We start from the raw sequence: 14,961 nt of genomic DNA, 5'->3' as shown, positions 1-14,961 counted from the left end.
CTGACAGACGCAGCAAACCTTCTTGCCACAGCTCGCATTGATGTGCCATCCTGGATGAGCTGCACTTCCTGAGCCACTTGTGTGGGTTGTAGACGCCGTCTCATGCTACCACTAGAGTGAAAGCACCGCCAGCATTCAAAAGTGACCAAAACATCAGCCAGGAAGCATAGGAACTGAGAAGTGGTCTGTGGTCCCCACCTGCAGAACCACTCCTTTATTGGGGGTGTCTTGCTTATTGCCTATAATTTCCACCTGTTGTCTATTCCATTTGCACAACAGCATGTGAAATTTATTGTCAATCAGTGTTGCTTCCTAAGTGGACAGTTTGATTTCACAGAAGTGTGATTGACTTGGAGTTACATTGTGTTGTTTAAGTGTTCCCTTAATTTTTTTGAGCAGTATATTTACATAAGGTTGAGTTGACATAATTTGGGGTGATTTAGGGGGAAAGTGAGGATCACACTCCACAAATCACCAGATATCATGGGGAAATCATTGAGATCTCCATCTCTACGTAGCTCTATTACCTTAATGCGTATTCATAATTGTCGTCAAACCAAATGGCAGTGAAAACCAACGTGTGGATGTAAGAGTAGTGATAAATCAAGGACCACATGACGTGACCCGTTGGTCTACTGTTAGATGCTTCATTGCCTCTAGGTTGACATGTTCCAACATCTACACTACCACACTACTTAGAATGCATATATTTTGTGTGGGTTCTACTTGAGAAACCTGAGTAGAATGGCTGGCAGTTCTAGGACACTGCAGGTCTACTATAGATCAGACAGACCACAATCAATACAAGACACTTCAAAAACCCTCAGTTGTGAGAAAACACAATGAAAGGCTGGGATTCAATCCGATCGCGCTTTGTTGACAATGCGCCATTTAAAGGACAACTTCGGATTGAGCCGATATATGCAGTGTCCACCGTTAAAACGGTCTCCACAAAAACGGGAACATTGCCTTTAAGGTGCATTGTCGACAAAGCGCGATCGGGGTTGAGTCCATCCCCATTTCTCTCGCTCTTTCTCCCTCTGCTCCTCTTGTTAACGGTCTGGTCGTTGGAGGCAGAAGACTTTAGCCTGGTGGTCTCCAGAGGCAGTGACTGCCATAGAGGCTTCTCTGTGAGGGAGGAGAGAGAGAGTCAGATGAGAATAGGAGCCTTTCTGGCTCAAGTAAGTAGAATACAAGTTCCCCATAACCACTGATACAGGGTCAGACGTTTTGTTCATACGCCTAATTGAAAAGGTTAGGATCTGTGATTAGCGTGTGTGTGTGTGTGTTGGTGTGTGTGTGTACCTGTTGAGAGTGAAGTCGAGGATCTCCGCCTGGTGACCACGGTACTCTGACACCATGGTTCCCGAGCGGGCATCCCACAGCCTCACCGCCCCGTCCAGACTACAGGTGGACACCACAGAGGATGACTCCTCCCACTGCAGTTTAACAATGCCAGCCTGACACACACACACACACACACAGTCGGTTATAGAGCATATATCAAGGTATATGAAAATCGCAGAGCAACACGTCTCTACAATCCATGATCGGAGGATTATTGGGGGTTTGGTTGTGAGTTGGGAACCTGTTGGATGGCTGGTTTCTTACCTGGTGCTGACACTTGTGTCTGAGGACCTGTGAGGAGAGGTCATAGATAGCCAGGGTCCCATACAGATACGCCACCGCTATCAGGGGCAACCTGGACAACAGAAAACACGGCATCGTTCAAAACATGGCAACTGTTACACACCTTATGCCATGTAGTTCATTTAAGGTTAACTTGTGATTCTGGTCTTATGTTAAAAACATGAAGTCTTACACATTGCAGAAGCCCACTGACTCCACCGAGTTGGTCTCCTCAGCATCCTCCTGCGAGGCTTTGGCTTTGGCCCCGTCCACAGAGAACACACCCAACACCTACACACCCCGTTAGATACATTCCAGTTATACAGCATATACCAACGGATGAGTAGCAGGACAGCACATCTCTAAAACCCATAACATGTTGGTCCATTGAACACATGACAGAACTTTTTCCTTGTGAATAATGCATGTCAATCTCCCCATGTCATCACGTCATCTGTCCCACCATGTAAACCCAGAAGTACTGTTTTCATTCCCACCATCCTCTGTACGTGGCCTCTACCGTAGCTCCAGCAGTTACGTGGCCTCTACCGTAGCTCCAGCAGTTACGTGGCCTCTACCGTAGCTCCAGCAGTTACGTGGCCTCTACCGTAGCTCCAGCAGTTACGTGGCCTCTACCGTAGCTCCAGCAGTTACGTGGCCTCTACCGTAGCTCCAGCAGTTACGTGGCCTCTACCGTAGCTCCAGTAGTTACGTGGCCTCTACCGTAGCTCCAGTAGTTACGTGGCCTCTACCGTAGCTCCAGTAGTTACGTGGCCTCTACCGTAGCTCCAGTAGTTACGTGGCCTCTACCGTAGCTCCAGTAGTTACGTGGTCTCTATCCTACAGTAGTTACAGTTGAAGTCGGAAGTTTACATACACCTTAGCCAAATACATTTAAACTCAGTTTGACAATTCCTGACATTTAATCCTAGTAAAAATTCCCTGTCTTAGGTCAGTTAGGATCACCACTTTATTTTAAGAATGTGAAATGTCAGAATAATAGTAGAGACAATGATTTATTTCAGTGTTTATTTCTTTCATCACATTCCCAGTAGGTCAGAAGTTTACATACACTCAATTAGTATTTGGTAGCATTGCCTTTAAACTGTTTAACTTGGGTCAAACGTGTCGGGTAGCCTTCCACAAGCTTCCCACAATAAGTTGGGTGAATTTTGTCCCATTCCTCCTGACAGAGCTGGTGTAACTGAGTCAGGTTTGTAGGCCTCCTTGTTCGCACACGCTTTTTCAGTTCTGCCCACAAAATGTTCTTTAGGATTGAGGTCAGGGCTTTATGATGGCCACTCCAATACCTTGACTTTGTTGTCCTTAAGCCACAACTTTGCAAGTATGCTTGGGGTCATTGTCCATTTGGAAGACCCATTTGCAACCAAGCTTTAACTTCCTGACTGATGTCTTGAGATGTTGCTTCAATATATCCACATCATTTTCCTGCCTCATGATGCCATGTATTTTGTGAAGTGCACCAGTCCCTCCTGGAGCAAAGCACCCCCACAACATGATGATGCCACCCCCGTGCTTCACGGTTGGGATGGTATTCTTCGGCTTGCAAGCATCCCCCTTTTTCCTCCAAACATAACGATGGTCATTATGGCCAAACAGTTCAATTTTTGTTTTATCAGACCAGGGGACATTTCTCCAAAAAGTACGATCTTTGCCCCCATGTGCAGTTGCAAACCGTAGTCTGGCTTTTTTATGGTGGTTTTGGAGCAGTGGTTCTTCCTTGCTGAGCGGTCTTTCAGGTTATGTTGATATAGGACTCGTTTTACTGTGGATATAGATACTCTTGTACCCGTTTCCTCCAGCACCTTCACAGGGTCCTTTGCTGTTGTTCTGGGATTGATTTGCACTTTTCGCACCAAAGTACGTTCATCTCTAGGAGACAGAACGTGTCTCCTTCCAGAGCGGTATGACAGCTGCGTGGTCCCATGGTGTTTATACTTGCATTCTATTGTTTGTACAGATGAACGTGGTACCTTCAGGCGTTTGGTAATTGCTCCCAAGGATGAACCAGACTTTTTCTGAGGTCTTGGCTTACTTCTTTTGATTGTCCCATGATGTCAAGCAAAGAGGCACTGAGCTTGAAGGTAAGCCTTGAAATAGATCCACAGGTACACCTCCAATTGACTCAAATGATGTCAATTAGCCTATCAGAAGCTTCTAAAGCCATGACATAATTTTCTGGAATTTTCCAAGCTGTTTAAAGGCACAGTCAACTTAGTGTACGTAAACTTCTGACCCACTGGAATTGTGATACAGTAAATTGTAAGTTAAATAATCTGTCTGTAAACATTTGTTGGAAAAATTACTTGTGTCGTGCGCGAAGTAGATGTCCTAACTGACTTGCCAAAACTATAGTTTGTTAACAAGAAATTTGTGGAGTGGTTGAAAAAAAGAGTTTCAATGACTCCAACCTAAGTGTATGTAAACTTCCGACTTCAACTGTACACGTCCTCTATAATACAGCAGTTACGTGTCCTCTATCCTACAGTATGCGATGTGTTCTCTATAATACAGTATGCGGTGTGTTCTCTATAATACGGTATGCGATGTGTTCTCTATAATACAGTATGCGGTGTGTTCTCTATAATACAGTATGCGGTGTGTTCTCTATAATACAGTATGCGGTGTGTTCTCTATAATACAGTATGCGATGTGTTCTCTATAATACAGTATGTGATGTGTTCTCTATAATACAGTATGCGGTGTGTTCTCTATAATACAGTATGCGGTGTGTTCTCTATAATACAGTATGCGGTGTGTTCTCTATAATACAGTATGCGATGTGTTCTCTATAATACAGTATGCGGTGTGTTCTCTATAATACAGTATGCGGTGTGTTCTCTATAATACAGTATGCGATGTGTTCTCTATAATACAGTATGCGGTGTGTTCTCTATAATACAGTATGCGGTGTGTTCTCTATAATACAGTATGCGGTGTGTTCTCTATAATACAGTATGCGGTGTGTTCTCTATAATACAGTATGCGGTGTGTTCTCTATAATACAGTATGCGATGTGTTCTCTATAATACAGTATGCGATGTGTTCTCTATAATACAGTATGCGATGTGTTCTCTATAATACAGTATGCGATGTGTTCTCTATAATACAGTATGTGATGTGTTCTCTATAATACAGTATGTGATGTGTTCTCTATAATACAGTATGCGATGTGTTCTCTATAATACAGTATGTGATGTGTTCTCTATAATACAGTATGTGATGTGTTCTCCATCATGCAGTAGTGCCCGCTGCCCACCTTGCCAGTGGCAGTGTTGATGAGCTTGGCGCGGCCGTCCACGGAGCCCGTCAGCACCAGAGAGCCGTCCTTGTTACAGGCCAGGCACGTCAGCGCCCCCTGGTGCCCATCATGACCTGAGGTGGCCAGACAAGTGCGGAGACAGTTGAGTGGGGATAGAAGTTGTCCCTTATCGCTGGTCCAGTGGCAGTTATTATTGTTCTATCCTCAGAATAGTCAAGATTAGGATTTGGTCATCTGCTCTAGATATAAAGTAAGCCATGTACACTAATAAACACATTCCACACTGATTTTCATGAGGTATTCCACACTTAATCCCAGTGACCATGACGCACATCCTGCCGTCTGGCAGTAGAGGGGATTGTCACATACTCTGTTCATGCGTGCGACAACTTGGCCAAACTCACCTTTAATCACATGGGTGGCGTTTCCCTGCTTGAGGTCCCAAAGTCGTACGTTCCCATCTTCATAGCCCACCACAGCTCTCTTCCCTGTGGAGAAAAGACAAAGTTGTTACATGTTCAACCTGGCAGCACAGATCATAGTAGAGTGTTCTGTGCTGAATTGTCCTTTACTCTTGGCTGGGGACAGTCTCACCGTCTGGCAGGACCTTTCCACTAGTTGACTGGCAGCCGGGGCCCTGCAGGGTCTTACAGTCACCCCCTGGGATCTTCCACATCCAAACGTTACCGTCCGCCATGCCCGCCAGCAGCACTGGGGCGCAGGGATGCCACTCCATCCACTAACAAACACAGCAACTTCAGATGCCAAAACTTGATTTAACTACCTAGCTTAATCAGGCTGAATCAGGTGTGGCAGTGTGTTCCTGCTGGGCTACAACAAATATGCGCACCCTGTTTTGGGCCTGGCTGCGTTCTTCCTCACCTCCAGGTCTCCCACCTCGAAGGACCACACCTCCTGCTTGGTCTCCACCTTCCACACCTTGATCAGCCCGCTCATGTCCCCCGTGGCCACCAGGGAAGAATCATGGCTGAATAAAACACTGGTCACAGAGTCCTTATGGCCTACGGTTGTGGAAAAAGAAGGACTGGGGTTTAATATTGGGAGCAACACAAATATTTGTTTATTCTGAGCTCAACTATCCTGTAGCATAAAGAAATGTCCTATTGGGACGTCAAAGCTAAATTAAAACCACAACAACTAATTGATGACAGCTTGGAGAGTATGGAGACTCACCTGTACATTCAAACAGCACTTCCCCATCACTCACTCTCCAGACATAGGCCTTGTCGTCCTCTCCTCCGGTCACAGCCAAGCTGTTTGTGGCTGGGTCCAGACTCACACAGAACACGGAGCCTGGAAAACACAAGTCAATGTGACAACAGAAAAAAAGAGACCCATACATGTCCCTGGCCTATCCAATAGCTTCCACCTGTCTCCTTCCCTTCAATACCTGGAATACATGAAATGACTAAAGTCACATACCCTTTACTGTCAAATCCTATCAACATAGCGGTGGTGGTGATGGACAAGATAATGAGATGGACCTACTACTGGCAACTGCCACTGAGTTGTGAAGAGACTGAAGAAAAGCACTAGTCAGGTGATATAGTTAGCTAGCTAGTACCCGTGTGTTTGGAAAAGGTGAGTTCGCTGTCATCTTGCTCCTTTTCCTGCTCCATCTCGTCGTCGGTATCCCAGTCGTCCTGTTCATCGTCTCCGTCCTCAGTCTCTCCGACGTCCACGTCCTCGAACTCATCCGCCAAATCATCTGTCCGTTAGAGTGAGGTATTACTGTACTTGACACATGTACCTCTCTTAGTTTTATACCACGACATTAACTCATAGAAGGTCAAACCAAGACAATGCCACCAGCGTCCAAGAGACAATTTATTTTGCTCGATCAATGACATACAGTTATAAGGACATTAACTAAATCCCACCCCTTGAAGCATCTGATTCTGACCAACTAACGTTATCTAGCTAAGCATGCAACCATCATTACCTGGGTTTTGCTCTGTTTCGTTAAGGTCGATGACTTCTATAATCTCTTCATCCCCGTGGAATTGTACCGCATTTTCGTCCGAGTAATCCATGATAGCTAGCTAGATGTTACCAAGGTGGCTAACTTAAATTAGCTGCCTAACTTGAGAGCTGAAAAGTTTGCTAGCGCGACAAATGTTGAAAACAGGTCAAGATAATATGTTAAGTCAATCACAGAAAACGCTAAAGATTGTTATTTCTTGGTGCTGACCGAAGAACAAATACTAGCTAGAGAGAAAAACATCTAAATAGTGTCCCCATGTTTTTTTCACATGTGGGAAAGTCTCCGGAATTCTCTGGCACTCCGTGATGACGTCAATTAAACATTTGATACTATTGGTGTTTCACCCTGCAGCTTGACACGCCCTCTTCATAGTAACAACCAATCCATGCCAAAGTGGGCGGGACTTCTTCAACATGACATCTTAGAGTAACATCCTACCTTGTTCACTAGATGGCACAATAACACCATTATCATCATGCTGCCTTTCATCCTTCCCCTCTTCTGATATTGCGTTTCCCAACTCCGGTCCTCGAGTACCTCCAACAGCACACATTTTTGTTGTAGCGCCGGAAAAAAAAGCACCTGATTCAACTTGTCAAGGGCTTGATGATTAGTTGGCAAGTACAATCGGCTGCGCTTGTCCGGGTACAACAAACATATGTACTGTTGTGGTACTCAGGACCGGAGTTGGGAAACACTCTTCTAATATCATATTTTCTGGTAGACTAATGTGAAATTATCTGAACACAGAATAGGTGAATGATAGATGGCACAACTTCCACCTACCCTATCGGATCTGCTAACGTACTGTATATATCCAGAGTAGTAAGGAGTAGGGCCTAGGGCTCGATTTGGAATTGGACCCCATGTGAATTTCCTCTAATCTAATTGGCTATCCAATCAGACATAAGTATTTACGACATGTGACTTTGGAAACCGGGTCCCCTCAATTATGCAACTTGTTATTCCCTTCATAAAAAACGCTCTATGGCTGCTGTTATTTTCAGTTTAGGCTTCTTTTAGTTCTTGCAAACAGCCTGTCACCGTGAGTATAGACGTCTTTCATTTTTTCCTAATTTCTCCTTTGTGTGTAATGCCTTGTCCTCTTAACTTTCTATATTTTGACTTAAAGTGCAAGTGTTCTGGTAGTTCTGTTAACTGTGTAAATAGTGCGCCTGTGGAATGGTAGTGATTGAGTGGGCACCAGCTGAAGGGCAGGTGCATTAGCTTCTTTGCATCCACAACTCTTTCCCAGGAGGGCTTGCATATTGGCGATGCACTTGAGTCAATGTTTGAATCATTTCAACAGCCACTAAAACATGTGTTTTGTATCTCAGAAACTGCAAGATGTCTGGTCGTGGAAAGAAAGCTGTCTCCAAATCGAAGACTCCTACAAGTCGCTCTGTCAGGGCAGGTCTCCAGTTTCCTGTAGGCAGAATTCACCGTCTGCTGAAGAAGGGACATTACACTACCCGCATTGGTACAGGAGCTGCAGTCTACCTCGCTGCCATACTGGAGTATCTCTGCGCTGAAGTCCTGGAGCTGTCGGGCAACGCGGCCCGTGACAATAAGAAGTCGCGCATTGCTCCACGGCACATCCAACTAGCTGTGCGGAACGATGAGGAGCTGAACACCCTGCTGGGTGCGGTCACCATATCGGAGGGCGGTGTCCTTCCAAACATCCAAGCCACGTTACTCCCCAAGAAGACCAAGCTACCTAAAGACGACGGCAGCAATGCCAAAGACGTCCAGTCTCAAGAGTTTTAAAATGTACCTTACAAGCTTTTACCGCAAACTCGTCCCTTTCACCGTTTTCCTTAATAAAATAACTCATTTAAAATAATGTCTAGTGTTGGCCAGCTGATGCCCTGCAATGTCCAGACATGGCCTATGTTAAGCTTTATTTAAATATTTCATTCATTGAAATTCAAACCTCATAAGTCAGGGCTGGGTTCAATTCAGGAAGTGCTTTCAATTCAATCATTGACACTTGCCAAAAAAATGCTTCTCAGTTTGAGAAGTTGTTACAGAAATAATGCCAGTTCACTGGAATGTGAATTTCAGTTTACTTCCTGAATTGACTGACTTCAATTTGAATTGACCCCAACCCTGCAAGGAAAGAGTTAGGCCTACTGGTTTCATGAGCTAAAACCAATACCCTGGGATTGTGTGGGGGTCTGACTGCTCCACATGTGCATAACTGGGTTCTAGTGACAGTTTAAAAACTAGGGTATTGCACAACTGAATCTGAATGGCTTATTTTCCATCCAAAAGCCGGTGTAACAGCGTTTTAAAGTAACTTGAGCGCACCCCTCAGCTAGCTTGAAATGTGTCGGGAGCCATCCAATTTTTTATCCTTTGCGTGGCTCAACCTGTTTGGACTGTTAGAGGGGTTGTGATGCAGAGGACCACTGGTTTGAGCCCAGTATGGGCCAGTCAGACAATGGAGAAAGCTCAGCAGCACACTGGGATGGGGGGGAGAAATAGAATTACATGGGAGAAATCTGCATCAATATAGAATTACATGGGAGAAATTTGCATCAATACTGAATAACTGGCCCTGGCTTGACTCTCTCCCTGCCCTGCGCATGCTAGCCAGACCTTTTAAACTTTATATTGAGCTCCTTTTCATATCTGAGTGGCTGCCATTGACTATTATAAATGAAAACACTATTGTCTGTTCACTGTTCAGGGCTGTGTCTGTGTACTTTGTCTGGGCTTACTTCTCTTTGATCCAGGGTGGCAGGCCTGGCATGGGGTTGCCTGTGGGCATTGTGCCCGGGAGGGTTTCACTGATGGGCAGACCTTCAGTGTAGAAAAACACTACAGCACTGCACCATGATAAGGAAAACCATTCCAGGTAACCTGGGTAGAATGGTTATCAGTACATAAGGTAAATGCTATACCAAGTGAGGAGGCATATTTTGTATTTTCTTATGGCTTGATATTACTTGAAATATGGCGCAACTTTGGTTTAAGAAGTGGGTGGGGACATTTTTCACTCCAAACAGCCTACCCGACCGCTCGGAGGCAACCGAATGGTCCTAAAGCCCACCATTTCCTTGTTTGTATCACATTCCAATAAAACTGAGGGGGACAAAAATGCACTTTAAGAATGTGGTAGGGGGACGGACATGTCGGTCCCCCTGCATCCCCAGTGAAAGTTGCGCCCGTGCTTGAAATGTACTATTAGAGCTTGGCACACTCTTTGGATTCTCTCAGCCCTGCTTCACCTGGAATGCTTTTCCAACAGTCTTGAAGGAGTTCCCACATGCTGAGCACTTGTTGCCTGCTTTTCCTTCACTCTGCGGTCCGACTCATTCCAAACCATCTCAATTTGGGTGAGGTCGGGGAATTGTGGAGGCCAGGTCATCTGATGTAGCACTCCATCACTTTCTTTCTTGGCAAAATAGCTATTACACAGCCTGGAGGTGTGTTGGGTCATTGTCCTGTTGAAAAACAAATGATAGTCACACTAAGCCCAAACCAGATGGGATGGCGTATCGCTGTGGTAGCCATGCTGGTTAAGTTTGTCTTGAATTCTAAATAAATCACAAACAGTGTCACCAGCAAAGCACCCCCACACCATCACACCTCCTCCTCCATGCTTTACGGTGGGAAATACACATGCGGAGATCATCCGTTCACCCACACCGCGTCTCACAAAGACACGGCTGTTGGAACCAAAAATCCCCAATTTGGACTCCAGACCAAAGGACAAATTTACACCAGTCTAATGTCCATTGCTCATGTTTCTTGGCCCAAGCAAGTCTCTTCCTCTTATTTAGGGTCCTTTAGTAGTGGTTTCTTTGCAGCAATTCGACCATGAAGGCCTGATTCACACAGTCTCCTCTGAACAGTTGATGTTGAGATGTGTCTGTTACTTGAACTCTGTGAAGCATTTATTTAGGCTACAATTTCTGAGGCTGGTAACTCTAATAAACGTATCCTCTGCAGCAGAGGTAACTCTTAGCCTTCCATTCCTGTGGCGGTCCTCATGAGAGACAGTTTCATCATAGTGCTTGATGGTTTTTGAAACTGCACTTGAAGAAACTTTCAAAGTTCTTGAAATTTTCCGTATTGACTGACCTTTGTCTTGTCTTCTGTATACCCCCTACCTTGTCACAACACAACTGATTTGTTCAAACGCATTAAGAAGGTAAGAAATTCCACAAATGAACTTTTAACAAGGCACACCTGTTAATTGAAATGCATTCCAGGTGACTACCTCATGAAGCTGGTTGAGAGAATGCCAAGAGTGTGCAAAGCTGTCATCAAGGCAAAGGGTGGCTATTTGAAGAATTTCAGATTTAAATTATATTTGGATTTGTTAAACACTTTTGTGGTTACTACATGATTCCACGTGTTATTTCATAGTGTTGATGTCTTCACTATAATACAATGTAGAAAATAGTAAAAAATAAAGAAAAACCCTTGAATGAGTAGGTGTTCTAAAACTTTTGACTGGTAGTGTACTTACACACTCACACAAATGCACATAAGCTAGCACACAGACACACACAGACTGTAATTCCAGGCTCATTTTCTCGGGCCTGGAAGCTGTTAGAGAGGGAGGGAAACATAATGAGTATGCAGGTCTGGGACCCTTTGGTGGAAACTTGTGGACTAGTTGGCTCTACTGTAAAAGCCTTGCTCTGCTTTCGTTTAACGAGAACACTTTATGGCCGTTTCAACACATTACAGCCCCCCATTTCCCTTTCATTCTCCCTAAACCTAGTTTCCATTTGCAAACATATAGGTGATAGATTTTTCATTTTCTCTTGTTATGTAGGGCAGTGGTTCTCAACCCTCTCCTTGGGGACCCACAGACGTTTCACTATTTTGTTTTAGCCCTGTATTAGCTCACCTGATTCATCTAAGGACGGATTTGATGATTAGTTGACAAGTTGAATCAGGTGTGCTAGCTCTGGAATAGATCAAATCCATGGAACGGCTGGGGGTCCCTGAGGAGAGGTTTGACCACCACTGATGTAGGGCACCTTTTTTCACTCACATGATGTTCTGTATGACACATGCTACAAATAATGAGCATGGCCGAGTTCACAATCGGTGGCTTCTTTGCTTCACTGCTGTCATAGCCAAGTTGATTTCTGGACAGAATACATTTAGCCAGTAACGTGTGAACAGACCAGAAGCTGGTGTTGAGAGTTGTTGGTGGAATTTAGAACCCTTGTCTTACATAGTGTATATGGGTCTGTATGACTCTGACCGGCCCATCAATGCTAGACATAGGTATTTTGGAGATCCACTATACTCATTCAATATTAATTTCCTGGGCCAAACATACTCTGTAAAACAAGACAAGTTGACATTAACAGGGTATGTAAAACAGGTATTTTTTCAGCTGTAAACTCCTTTGTAGTGTCAGTGAGGTCTGTGTGCAGTGGGACAGTGATTTGTGGCTGATGTTGGGTGAGGAACAGACTTCCCTTTGCAACCACTTATAGCCAGTTAGACTAAAACGGGGCCTTGTGTTCTCCATACACTCTTCTCTCAGTGCTGCAGTTAACTGCTAAAGCCATAACCACAGGTCCAGGAACACTGTGGGTCTATTCACTCAGTGTGGTTTGGCCGTAGCTGTGGTGGGAAGAACTGATCCCAAGTCAGTTGTTATATTTAATAAGAGCTGAGAGTTTCTAATGCATTTAGAACGCTTTTTCTTCCAAATACAAAGGTCTCTACAACTTTTCAAAGAGCCTACGGTCGTGTCTGTAAAATCAACATTTAACTGAATAGAAGTATGGCCTCAACTCCCATGACAGAAACAGCCAAGTTGAAATGTATCTACCACTGTACCAGCACTGGTCGTTCTTAACTTTGATAGCTAATTCTATAGCTCCCACCAAGGTTATTATAGTTCTGTTTTTATATTAGATAGAATTTTTCTAGTTGTTTTTAATTATTTGAAATTCTGTTTAATTTCAGTTAGTTTTCAGACCTGATATGCTTGTTTTTTTTCTAGTTTAAGTTGTATAAAAACATTTTTATTTCGTTTTTATATTATTTCGTTTCAGTTTTAGTGTTATGGTCAGAAAGCAAGTGTGGGAGGCTAGGAGCCAGTTGTGTTGTACTGTTTTTTTTGTGACTTGGAATTTAAAGGAATAGTGCAGAGACTGATGCAATAAATATGATGGGAGGAAACTCTCTCGCCCATGTTTACACATTTTAGTCATTTGGCAGACTCTCTTATCCAGAGCGACTTAGAGGACCAAATAGGGTTAAGTGCCTTGCTCAAGGGCACATCGGCAGATTTTTCACCTAGTCACTCTGGCCCAACACTCTTAACCGCTAGGCTACCTGCCACCAGTCCAATGCTTTTTAACTTAAGTAGTACATGTACAGAAGAATCAAGTTAGCTACCCAGCCGTGTTTTTTACAGGTTAGCGTTTTTCGTCATGAATCTTGTTCTGGATGCAGCTCTGTAGAGTGGTCACTAGCTAGCAAAGCCACAGTTTTAAAATCTGATTTTAAACCTAACCTTAACCATACTGCTTACCCGAATGCATAAACCTAACCTTAAATGATGACCAAAAAACGCATTTCTGTTTTCATAAATGTTTTACAATATAGCCAATTTTGACATACCAGCTGGCCTAAGGGGAAATCGATCAGTTCTGCCTCTAGGACAAATCTCATCACAATAAAAAGCACAGAGTTTCTCTAAACCCAGAGACGCAACATCGTGAGACTACCGGGAATGCTTGTGAAACAGACCAAGCAGAACAGGCATGAGTTTGAGAAGTCAATGAGGGAAGTGAGAAAACATCTTCCTTAGTTGTTGATTATATCAAAATTATATCAAAAGATTCGAGCCAATGTCTTCAGTAGTTAAACATGTTATGACTCAGACCTTATGAAAGTGACAAACTGAGACGTTTTCATTTTCGTCAAAAAACGACTTTATATCGAAGGAGTGCCTTTGATTTGACGGCCTGCATATGCACAGTTCAGCAAGCGATGACCGTTAGACCGTGTGGTTCTGCGCATGATCTTAGCTAGCTAACGTCCACATGACATCGCCTAGAAGTGTGACCTGGGATTTTTATTGGAGAAGCAGTTAATGCCTATCGTCATACTGTACTGTCTTTGGTGATAGCTAGTGATGCACAAGCTAAGCCTATTTGAAACATCGCCATCTCCTTGCCGGCTCGACCCGACAGATTCAGTAGCTTGAAAACACCCCAAAAGCTTGAAAACCCCCTTACATTTTTGCCCAAAGTTTAGAAAAAAAACAACTAAAGCTGAACATAATTCATGATGATTTTTATTTCTGTTCGTTTTGGAGTCAAAGATTATAGATTCAGTGTAGTTTTATTTTTTTGAATGGGTTTGTTAATTATTGTTTTTTCATGATTAGTTTTAGTTTCAGTTTACTATTATAACCTCGGCTCCCACACACGTGTAAACAGTAAAGCTTTCCTGAGTGCCTAGTTTCCAGGGCCAGAGAACATGTTGGGGAGTGTCTCTCTGTCTGCTTTTTTGTGTCATGCAGTAATTTAGCTGTCAGAAGAAATGGCAGATCCTTTTAGCTGTTGTCTAAATGGAGGTTATTTACAGATGTAGTATCTTCATTTGATCACTCTTTTGTTGCTGCACAGCAGGGAATGCAATCTTGTAGTCTATTAGAGGTTAAAAAAGGCTTCTAAAGATAGCAATTTCCACTTTAAAATGTCAGACTTGATTTGCCCTAACGAAAAATGGATCAACCCCTACAAAAAATGTTCATTAATTATAATCCACATAATAATTCACATGTCCTGTTGCTGCAGGACTATTTTCCTGTTGTAGCAAACTGGCTCAAATTAAGGTCCTACAAATGTATGTGTGTGTCAGTGTAAAGAGAGATGTCAAAGTTGACGTTGGATAAAACAATGGAAAGCTTGTTATACAAAGATTCATATTAACAAATATTCTCATGTTGACAGACTTTGTGTAAGAATATGTTATAATAATTCTAGCATGTCACTGAACTTGCAAATGAGTCCACACATCTTCCTCCAAGGCATTTACACAATCTATATGA

At 43.5% G+C, this 14,961-nt stretch overlaps 2 protein-coding genes across 2 annotated transcripts; one reads left to right on the top strand and one right to left on the bottom strand.

The window, feature by feature from the left end:
* Positions 1-386: 386 nt before the first annotated feature.
* On the bottom strand, positions 387-7,216 carry LOC115179416 (angio-associated migratory cell protein-like). Its single transcript, XM_029740913.1, has 11 exons — positions 6,876-7,216; positions 6,498-6,641; positions 6,107-6,226; positions 5,795-5,934; positions 5,507-5,651; positions 5,317-5,400; positions 4,910-5,025; positions 1,823-1,920; positions 1,612-1,702; positions 1,306-1,460; positions 387-1,128 (listed from the first exon to the last, which is right to left on the bottom strand). Exons 1-11 carry the CDS (start codon positions 6,964-6,966, stop codon positions 1,053-1,055), a joined length of 1,260 nt encoding a protein of 419 aa, XP_029596773.1. The 5' UTR covers positions 6,967-7,216; the 3' UTR covers positions 387-1,052.
* Positions 7,217-7,868: 652 nt separating this feature from the next.
* On the top strand, positions 7,869-8,760 carry LOC115179394 (late histone H2A.2.2). The gene is made up of 2 exons (XM_029740874.1): positions 7,869-7,962; positions 8,255-8,760. The coding sequence occupies exon 2, from the start codon at positions 8,265-8,267 to the stop codon at positions 8,682-8,684; it is 420 nt and encodes a 139-aa protein (XP_029596734.1). The 5' UTR covers positions 7,869-7,962; positions 8,255-8,264; the 3' UTR covers positions 8,685-8,760.
* Positions 8,761-14,961: the final 6,201 nt, after the last annotated feature.

The sequence above is a fragment of the Salmo trutta genome, chromosome 39 (genome assembly GCF_901001165.1).
Source record: "Salmo trutta chromosome 39, fSalTru1.1, whole genome shotgun sequence".
NCBI classification, from domain to species: domain Eukaryota; kingdom Metazoa; phylum Chordata; class Actinopteri; order Salmoniformes; family Salmonidae; genus Salmo; species Salmo trutta.
This window is presented reverse-complemented; position numbering and strand designations above follow the sequence as displayed.

What these genes read in the sequence shown, in the direction of transcription:
- LOC115179416 (XM_029740913.1), bottom strand. Translation starts at nt 6,966, where the DNA reads ATGGATTACTCGGACGAAAATGCGGTACAATTCCACGGGGATGAAGAG. An exon ending in TGGAAAGGTCCTGCCAGACG is followed by an intron (nt 5,401 to 5,506) that starts GTGAGACTGTCC and finishes TTTTCTCCACAG; the next exon opens with GGAAGAGAGCTGTGGTGGGC. An exon ending in GACACAAGTGTCAGCACCAG is followed by an intron (nt 1,461 to 1,611) that starts GTAAGAAACCAG and finishes TGTGTGTGTCAG; the next exon opens with GCTGGCATTGTTAAACTGCA.
- LOC115179394 (XM_029740874.1), top strand. Translation starts at nt 8,265, where the DNA reads ATGTCTGGTCGTGGAAAGAAAGCTGTCTCCAAATCGAAGACTCCTACA.